The sequence below is a fragment of the Limulus polyphemus genome, unplaced genomic scaffold (genome assembly GCF_000517525.1).
Source record: "Limulus polyphemus unplaced genomic scaffold, Limulus_polyphemus-2.1.2 Scaffold5285, whole genome shotgun sequence".
NCBI lineage: Eukaryota > Metazoa > Arthropoda > Merostomata > Xiphosura > Limulidae > Limulus > Limulus polyphemus.
The window spans coordinates 9607-20066 of NW_013670895.1; the positions used below are offsets into that span (position 1 = coordinate 9607).

The following is a 10460-nucleotide window of genomic DNA, read 5'->3' on the forward strand; positions in this document are numbered from 1 at the left end:
GTTTAGACAAGGTACCTGATGATGACAAAACCTTGTCAAAATGTTGAACATTTGCTGTTAAACTTATATTAAAGTTTTTCTTCATTACCCATTCAAGCCGTCTCCAACCATTATTGGAAGATTTAGTTTTTAGCAATTATTGAATTCTATTGTATGGGTTCATCATGTTATTAGTAAACATACCATTCAGATGGTAAAAGCTTCTTATGGTACCAGATGCATTGTTAATAAGTATAGCATTATTTTGAGTTTCTGTTTTGTTTTTTTTATAGTATGGATGGATTCAAGGTAGTAAAAATCACAGAAGTCATTCGGAACATCGACATTCTTATCACAGCAACAGGTATTCTACGCTATATTGCTTTAATATTTGAATGGCATCCTATTGTGTGTGTGTGTATACCTCATGAAAGTAGAGGCTGCCTTTTATATCTATCTGTACACACGTAAAATTGAAGTTGATGTCATTTCCACTATTAGTCTTAAATGGTCTTGACATTGGATGAAATAAGATACTGCTAAGCCTGAATAAGGAAATTTACTGTATATGTAGGTGTGATGTTGTGTACTTTAATTATATCTTGTTTTTGTGGGATATCATCTTAGCAAAAAACTAACTGATGTAAAAGAGAAAGTTTACACTTTTTTTTTGTTCCTTAACTATTAAATTTGTCATACATATTATTTATTTATTCTTTACAGTTCAGCTGTCTGTGAATAAATTCTTTATTCTTCTGTGAGATGTCTTTACACATACTTGTATGAATACAAAAGGCTTTGAGAGTGATGTATTTAATCTAGATGTATGAAATACTCGGCTACAAATGTAATAAATGATGTAACCATGAACTAATTTCACAGGAAACAAGAACGTGGTGAACAGAGATCACATTGATAAAATGAAGAATGGTTGTATCCTCTGTAACATGGGTCATTCCAATACTGAGATTGATGTGGTAAGTATTGCACTACATTACCCATAACATGGGTCATTCCAATACTGAGATTGATGTGGTAGTATTGCACTGCATTACCCGTAACATGGGTCATTCCAATACTGAGATTGATGTGGTAGGTATTGCACTGCATTACCCATAACATGGGTCATTCCATTACTGAGATTGATGTTGTAGGTATTGCACTGCATTACCCTAACATGGGTCATTCCAATACTGAGATTGATGTGGTAGGTATTGCACTGCATTACCCGTAACATGGGTCATTCCAATACTTAGATTGATGTTGTAGGTATTGCACTGCATTACCCTGACATGGGTCATTCCAATACTGAGATTGATGTGGTAGGTATTGCACTGCATTACCCGTAACATGGGTCATTCCAATACTGAGATTGATGTGATAGGTATTGCACTGCATTACCCGTAACGTGGGTAATTCCAGTATTGGGTTGAATGATTTGTAAAATGTTTTAAACTCTAATGGTAAGAGTGGAAGCTGTTGGGTTGCACCATGTGTAATGTGAGTCACAAACTTAATGTAATTTGTAATTATTTCAAATACTTTACTGTATTCTCTGCAGAAAGAGTGATTGTCTCATTCTACTAGCTTTATTTGTTTACAAAACTATTAATAAGAAAATTGTTAATTACTGACTTGTCTTTTTTGAGTCCACTATTTGTTATTTTTAACCAGTAAATGTTTTCTTATTCGCTTATTTCAATTATAAATATAGTTGATTGATACCAATTTTAATTTTGAAGTAATATTATAGTTAGTTAGGCCTGACTGTAACATCCTAGTCACTGGTTAGTTAAGAAATTCACTATCTAAATTCACTCAAATTGTTTTATTATATTTCAGTATTTGTTGCTTTTTACCTTAATTTGAATGTTTTTTATTGAATATGAAATATAAGAACTTGGAAAGAATTTTTTTTCTTTTTGTTCATTATGTTTTTCAAACTTTGTTTTTCAAGCAAAGCTTACGAACACCCGATCTGACTTGGGAAAAAGTTCGATCTCAAGTAGACCATATTATTTGGCCAGATGGAAAGAGGATTATCCTTATTGCAGAGGTAATTTTAACGTATTTATTGACCAATATATTTGATTGACGTTTATTGTAAATCAGTTGATGACTCCAATGTTTTTAAAAATGCACAATTATTTATTGTATAAAGTTAAAAGCAACATGCATTCTCCACTATCTTCAAGAGACAAAAAAAAAACGGGAATTTCCATTTATATATTCAAGTAAGTGTACATGTACAATTTACATACTGTACAATGTTGCCATTTACAAAATTAATTTCCAGAAATTGTATTTATTGATGCTGCAAAAAGTTTGATCTATCTACAAAATAAATTCATGTAGTGAATGTTATCTCTTTAGAACTTACAGAATGTTTTAGTTTATAATAAAGAACATATTGAATGTAAGAATTTCATCTTGCTTTAAGAATGAGATTCAGCCTTTTTAGGTTACTTTGCATTTTTTCATGTTGTTATAACCTTCTACCAAACAATCCTGTTTATGAGAAATATATTCAGTATTATTTATTCTTGTTGTTTACAGAATAAAATTATGGAAAGTTTTTCTTGTATTTGTACATTTTCAGTGCTTTTTCTTGAATTATTTTCTGAGTTTTATTTAAATAGTTTAACGTTCATTGGTGTATTTAGTGTCTTTACAGTTGTGTATGCTGAAAAAGGTACTTTTTAAAATGTTTTTTTAAAATACAGCACTAACTGCTGCCATTTTTTCTCTTTAGATCATTTAAGATATTAAACTTGTTATTAAGTGTATTCCAAGTTCTAAATATAGTGTAAATGAAATATATAACCTTTTAATGCGCTTGATAAGAAATGGACTTTTTCTCCTGTTCGCTCCCGTTGTTTAAAAGCCATTTTCAAAATATTTTTGTAACTTTTCTTCACTACACTAGGTCATATTTTGGATTAGGAACATTTTTATCTTTTTTTCAATATTTACTGGAGAAACATTTTATTTTAGGGCAGACTCGTGAATCTGAGCTGTTCCAGTATTCCATCTTTTGTAGTTTCAATAACAGCTGCCTCACAAGCCCTAGCTCTGATTGAACTGTACAATGCTCCCAATGGTCGATATAAAAGTGATGTGTACTTACTTCCAAAGAAGATGGGTAAGTGGTCTATTTGAGGTGGTTACTAGCTATGGTATCTACAGCAGTTACTACACTAAATCTATGGAATTGGTTCTTAACAGTGTACTTTTACCTAGAATCTATTGAAGTATATCAAAATTAATAGGCTGAATTTGGCTTGCTGTTTTATAAACACAATGACTGGACAGTGTATGATTCCCTAGTTTGTTACACAGTGTTATCTGTAAATGATATTACATGACGATGTTTGTACTGTTTTATAAACACAATGACTGGACAGTGTATGATTCCTTAGTTTGTTACACAGTGTTATCTGTAAATGATATTACATGATGATGTTTGCACTATTTTATATCTTGTATAAACCATGAGGACTAGGCAATGTATGATCTTAAAGAATTAAAAATGTCTATCCCATATTAATGGTTTTTTTAATCATGTGGTATACCTCCAGTATTTACTTTATATATGATTATTTAATTTCTTGCCCAATATTATTTCTCTGTGAGGAGGTGGAAGATCTGTAGATTACCTTGGTTATTCTTTACCTTTTTATTACAAAACATATGGATTTGTGTAAACAAGACATGTTTAATGGTTGTGTTTTTACAGCACTGTCGTGAATAGTCAGTTTGTTTATTTTATAAATTATTTATAACTGCACTGATGGTGTAAAGTTGTTACTAAAGCATCACTGGTGGTCACTGTAACCATTCGGGATGTAGCTGAAGTTCTTAACACCTTGTTTGTTACATTTCGGTGCTTCATTGCCCCTTTTTTTAGTTTTCTGTGTTACTGTTGATGGAAAGAGGTAAGATTTACATTAGAAATCTGTTATCTTCAACAGATGAATATGTGGCCAGTCTTCACCTTCCTAGCTTTGATGCTCACTTAACAGAATTAACAGATGACCAGGCTAAATACATGGGATTGAACAAAGCAGGACCTTTTAAACCTAATTATTACAGGTACGTGATTCTATGGTTTAATGTACACATCTCAACAATTTTTATCTTTTAAAGTCCAGGTTTCAGTTTTGGTATGAAATGTTTACAATAGACCAGTTATTATTTTATAGGTGCTTCTTATTTCCTAATAAACAGATTTAAATTTTTCACGTACAGCCACATGTAAACCAATACTTCATAGAGTTTAGTGACAAATACAAGAGGGAAGGTTCTCTAGCTAACGGACTTTTTTTTTCTTTCAGGTATTGAAAATAAAGGACCAGTATAATAATCACGAAAATGATGTAGATTTTCAGGATATGTAACTTTGGGCAACACTTCTTCGTACTGAACACTCAGATCTGTAATTATGGTTATACCATCTGGGATGACAGTTGTGATTTTTAGAAGTTACAGTCATGATTAAAATGTGGTATTTATGATAGAGAATAAAAAGTTTAAATGTTATTATATACCAGATGAACATTAAGTAGACATTTCTTGAGTAGGTTTTTTTTTGTTTTGTCTAAGTGAAGTTACCAAAGTTTGTGTGTTTTCTCTGTGGTTCATGCAGAAAATTTTTATTCAAAGATCATTTACCAGATACACATAAAGAAAAACACTGCTGACTTCCAGCACCATAAACTATAAAACCTAGAACTTCTTTGTACGACTAAAGATGGCATCGAGTCTAATCTTGAAAAACTAAACACGACAATAAGTCTAACCTAAAAAACAATTGGATTTTTGTTTCTTGCATAATAAATTTAATGATCACTCCTGTCTTAGCTGTATTTTTCATCTCTCACTGAACAAATTAAAGAGATTAAGAACACAGAGTAATGCTTTTCTCAACTGAACTTTTTGATGGTTATAATGGAGGCACAATCTATCACACAATGAATGAATGAAACTTACACCTAAATAACGATTTAAGTTTTTCGCTATTTTCTATGTATTGTAGCAGAACAATAATGAATCCTGTTTTTTAACTGTGTGATAAGGTTTTGTTCAAATAAGCCAACACTAGTAACTTCCTATAGGAATGTAAAGTCATCACTCTCTCATCTAAACATTTCAACATGTACCTGTGGTAGCACAACACTCATATTTTGATCGTTCATAAGTAAATACAAGGTGTGAATCAATGAATGTACTTGAAGTTTTTACTTATCAAACTTGGTGCCAAGATTGAACATGAAATTCACAATTAAGTACATTTGTCTTGAACTTAGTGTGGGCTAGTGAACTCTATATTACAAGGATCATGACTTCAGTCTCAAAATGCTTGCAGTTCCAGATGTTGAGGGACAGAGGGGTTTGCCCTTCCCGTGATCAGCATTGCCCTGAACTTTGTGGGGTACAGTTGAGATAATACTAAATACTTTTATAGAAATGTCTTTTCAAATATTTTCTGTAGGTGACACGCACGTTTCATACAACAGCTACTGTACATATATCATTAAACAGATCCAGCATGTATGAAGTATCCACCAAACATTGCATTACTTCTTTTATACAATTTAACTGTTCTAAACAATATTAGGAAAAAGAAATTCACTGTAACAGATATTACAAGCACCTGTTTATTTATCAGAGACCTGTACAAGAAAAAAAAACAAAAAGGATAAATGCAAGCCTAACATACAAATTGAAAATTCTAGTTTTTTTCTATTCTTAAATCCTCTCCAACTTATGCAAAGTCCCCCCTTCTCACTGTAAAAAAAAACAAACTTATCCAACTAATCCCGTCTGTTTGATAAGTACCAAATATCAAATACCATGACACTTCTCATCTTGAAAAGTTTTCTTTCATTGCATCTGTTGTAATTGGTTCTTGATATTTAACTAATAGTTTTAAAAAGTCAGTGAAACAACTAGTTCAAAAAGTTAAAGCTTTTCTCTTATGGATTCTTTATAAGCTTCGTAGTTTACTTTAAACTTGAATATGGTAATAAAATACTAGTTGTCTTTTCTGCCCTGTTATTGGTTAGGGTCTTAAAACATCATATAGAAATTAGAAGTCAAGATTAAAAATCAGTCTCGGTCAAACCTGATTATCAGGATACACTATTAAACACTTTATGAATTGGTCATAAATTCTGCCTTACGCTTTTATTTTTGCAATGTACTGGACAAACTAGTATGGCATCAAACTACCAGTGAAGCAAAAGTAGTTTTAAAACTTACACACACTAATCATTATCTGTACTTTAAAATTGTTGCTGACCACAGATCAGATTAAAATCGTGATACTTTTCTCCATTAAATATGAAAAACAACTTGAGCTCCAGAAAAAAGCTTTTCCTTAAGAGTTACTTACAGTCACTTAATACATCAGATAAAAATTCCTGCTTTTTTTAATGTCTGTCTACAAGTAGAAAACTTTATAGTGAAAATAAGAATATTGTACTTTGCTTTTCATAAACTAACACAAAAATTAACTTTTGGGGAACTTTTTAGCCAAAACAAAAAAATACTCCTACTATGATACACTTTCATTTTTCCCTAACACACTTGTCTATTTATAAACTACTGCTGTGTGATATGTTAGCAAAAATTACTACGTAGTCTCCAACATTAAACAAATAAACAACAACAAAAAAATCCACATCGAACTGGTTAGAAACAAGTCCATAACAAACACTCAATTTTTTTATTCTCTGCAATGAATGTAGAGGTCCTTCGATCTAAACTGGGTGGTAGGGATTAGAACTATGATATAGCACTTTTTTTTCTAAGTTGTTTTGTATTTTAGAAAAATTGAGAAATCTTACAGAACCACAAAAACATCTGAGTAGTTGATATGTCTGTCCTGCAAGGAAGGAGGTGGTAATAAACACCAACTTAAAAACTAGTCATTTCAACTAGAATAAATAGTTTTTGAAATACAAGTTGCAATTTATGATACAAAGAAATGAGGTATTCAGCACAATGTGTCAAATCCCTATTACACAAGGTTTTACTAGATCGTAAAATGTATACATTTCCATCAAACTTGTCGGGAAGAATTTATTATCTTTTACTGATGCTGTAAATAAAGCTATTACAAACCTGAAAAAATATTTTTTTAATCTACATTGTACTGTATAATAACTTTCCAACAGAAAATCTACACAAGATCTCCAGTACTACAAAATAAGATTATTTCAATCACTGTAATGAATTTTTGGTATTAAAAAAAATACCAATAATTGTTCTCCACTATAATTTACTAAAATATCCTGATTATATAAAATTACTCAATTTCCCTAGAACTCTTGGCTCATAATTATTTAACAAAAACATCAATATTAATTACACACAGCTTTATGTCTATCCTGCCCTATGTGTAAAGCAACAAAAAAAGTGATTTTAAAAGTCTTGCTCATCAAATTGGACAATATCTGATAATCAAACTGTATACATCTTAATATACTAGAGAGTCAATTATAAGAATTCACATACACACCAAGTTTAAGGCTGCCATAACTAACTATTGTTCAGATACTTTTTAATAGATGGCAGGACTCCATGATGAGTGTTTATGACAAGTCTGATTTTGACATTGTTACAATCACGTTAAAACTATTTACATCAAATGTATAAATACTGATTGATTCTCTCACAGCTAAATTGAAACATCTAAAAATAAAAGAACAAATCAGTAACTTTCGTTTTTATAAAGTTGTTACTTTTGTCCAATTTTCATTTGAATGTATTGTTGATGAGGTGAGCTTCACTAAACCCTCTGTATCCTTGGACAGAAATATCACTTTATATCAATGCCTCACCTCTACACAATATGGTCTTAATAGAACTTACTAGCTCCCCTTTTCCTTCAAACTTCTCAATCTTGTAATACGAACTATTGTTTGTGTTTAAGAACGATTGTTTTTATAAACTCAAAGTTTAAAAAAAGGAACAATCATATTAGTGTGTGTTTTTTTTCAGCACCTGATCTGGACAACACAAAGACAGTTTCCAATCAACATGAAGTTTGCTTGTATTCTTTTTGTTGGAATTTAACAGGCTCTAATGATAAAGGATTTGTAGGTTTTTTCATCACAGGAGGTTTTATTTTAGTTGGAGGTTTGAAATTTGAAATACCTTTTGCATACAAGACTTGTGGGCTTTGATCAATTGCAGAATTTTTTGGCATTTCTAGGTCCTGTTTTAGATACACAGGTTTGCAAGGGACTTCTGGGGGAGATTTCACAAAATCTTGTTCTATCTGATCTTTTGTTTCATTTGTCACCTGGGAAACATCTGAACATCTTTCAGATGGATCTGAACCATCCAAACTGTCCGTAATGTTTTGAGTTTTGGCCCAAACCTTGGCCGGCAAGGTTGACTCGAGGCCAGAATATGATATACGTGATACTGCACCTTTTTTTAAGGTACCCTGGTGTGACATTGCAAATCTCTCTGCTGTGGTCAACTCTGGACTCTCACAACTCTGAATGCTGGAACGGGAAGATGGTCTTTCCTCATCTTCATCTTCCATAGCACAAATTTTTATAGGCAATTCAGGACTAGGAGAATTATTAGGAAGATCTTTCACAAGATCTGGTGTGCCCTTGGATAAGGAAAAGGGGTTTTGTTTTAGAGAATCATGAGATCTAGATCCATCTAGTATATTCTTTTCCTTAATGATCTCTGCATGAGATGAACTGGATAGCATGTCATGCAGGTCTGCCTCTAATCCACTCAAACCTTTTCCTTCTTGATCATCTAAGTAAAACTCACCAAGAAGGTTTTCGTCCCTTACCATGCCTTCCATTGCTTCTCCTACACTACAGGAGTGAACTAATTTAGGCTGATCAAACTCGCCAGCTGCTGCTAGCTGTACTTTACGTAGTGTGGATGGACTGAGACTGAGACGACGTCGATTGTGGGTGTGGGGGGAATGTAAAGAACTGGACACTGAGCTGGAAGGAAATGCTGAAAGTGAATCTGGAGGAAAAAATTCAGAGCCTGTGGTCCCTTCTTCGGGTATATGTGCATCAATAGAGGGTTTGGGACTAGTACTATACCCTGATAGAGAATCACTACTGCTGCTAGTACGACGTTTTTCACTCCCATCTTGGCTCAGCTTGTCCTTGTCTTCATCTCTACAAAATATCAGATCTTGTGAATCACTAAACGTATTGCAGTGAAAATTCATATATTATCTTATGTGTTTTACTACACAATGGGTTTGATGAAACTTGTAATTTGAAAATCTTATGATTCAAATATCCATACCTTGAGCAGTTGAAAATTGCTGTAACAAGCAACATCAACCCTCTTCAGCCAAGCTAATTGATGATAGAGACTATGACCCAATGATTGATTGTGTGTGTTTAGGCATGAGAATTTGATATGGTATTACAATCACCATCTTAATGTTTCATTACAAACCAGTACAGAGTTGTATGTCTAGCATTCTGATAATGTAACATCTGAGTTAGCTCAAAAACTACAGCTTAAATACACTTTCTCAACAAACCCTATGAAAGTGGATGAATAGAAAGACTCATGTTTTAATACGGTTCACAAAAGTTTATCTCTTCACTAGTTCTATAAAAACAGTAATGGCTAATTCTTACCTAAGTTTCAGAAATATATATTTGTCTGGTACAAGTCCTTCTCTCCCATTCAAACTCCCTCTCCACCATTTACTGGAAACTTGATTAAATAACTGTACAGTATCGCCTTCTTTGAAGGAGAGTTCACGGTCTGTCCGGCCACTGAAAGAACACTGTGCCACGGCCTCCAGAACTTCACATTCTGAAAGGAATACAAGGTTATTATTCCATTAAACCTATAGGAAGTTGGGCTATATACAAACTTCACCAGGTTAAAAATGAACAAACATAACAGGGTTCCTGATATTAACTACAATGTTATTTAATTGAAGTCAAAAACAACTTGGCCACAATAAATATTTGAGTTAATGATCTTTTTTGATGTTTTGCTCTTTAACCCTTTTACAATGGGCTCAGTATAATATACATGAGTTCAATATCTATACTATAACTTTTAATGCAGTAAGTGTATCTCCACAAAATTTGGTAGACTTTTAGTAAAGATTACAACTCTTTCGTACAAAAAAAATCCGATTTTTTAATGAAGTATTTTTGTTATAGATTTGTTTGTGAAAATATCAAGTCTGTTTCGTTACCAGTCCAAGTGCGAAATGATTTTCATGTCATAACCGAAAAACTATTGTTCATCCCAAAAATCTCAAATAATATTTGTGTAATCTCTAAAACCTCATAAATACATTTCAAGCATTTATTTTCAATAAAACTGTATATTTTTTCTGTTATTTTCTCTATTCAAATTCAATGGGGCCTCGTAACCACCATCAAAAATTAGTAAATAAATTTAAATTATGCTTTTTTTGTTCTAGAATGACTACAGATTATAACACAAATGTTTAGTCT

At 32.2% G+C, this 10460-nt stretch overlaps 2 protein-coding genes across 2 annotated transcripts in view; one reads left to right on the top strand and one right to left on the bottom strand.

Moving 5' to 3' along the window:
• LOC106472379 (S-adenosylhomocysteine hydrolase-like protein 1) overlaps positions 1 to 4625 on the top strand; it is a 14022-nt gene extending 9397 nt beyond the window's left edge. Inside the window, exons 7-12 of the mRNA XM_013933018.2 lie at positions 273 to 343; positions 862 to 956; positions 1937 to 2035; positions 2974 to 3121; positions 3951 to 4071; positions 4314 to 4625. Of these exons, the coding sequence (XP_013788472.2) occupies positions 273 to 343; positions 862 to 956; positions 1937 to 2035; positions 2974 to 3121; positions 3951 to 4071; positions 4314 to 4320 (541 nt within the window). The 3' untranslated portion in view covers positions 4321 to 4625. The remainder of the gene's footprint in view (positions 1 to 272; positions 344 to 861; positions 957 to 1936; positions 2036 to 2973; positions 3122 to 3950; positions 4072 to 4313) is intronic.
• Positions 4626 to 5618: 993 nt separating this feature from the next.
• Positions 5619 to 10460, bottom strand: part of LOC106472380 (SLIT-ROBO Rho GTPase-activating protein 1-like) — a 19328-nt gene continuing 14486 nt past the window's right edge. Inside the window, exons 9-10 of the mRNA XM_013933019.2 lie at positions 9621 to 9801; positions 5619 to 9143 (exon numbers count right to left, since the gene is read on the bottom strand). Of these exons, the coding sequence (XP_013788473.1) occupies positions 8018 to 9143; positions 9621 to 9801 (1307 nt within the window). The 3' untranslated portion in view covers positions 5619 to 8017. The remainder of the gene's footprint in view (positions 9144 to 9620; positions 9802 to 10460) is intronic.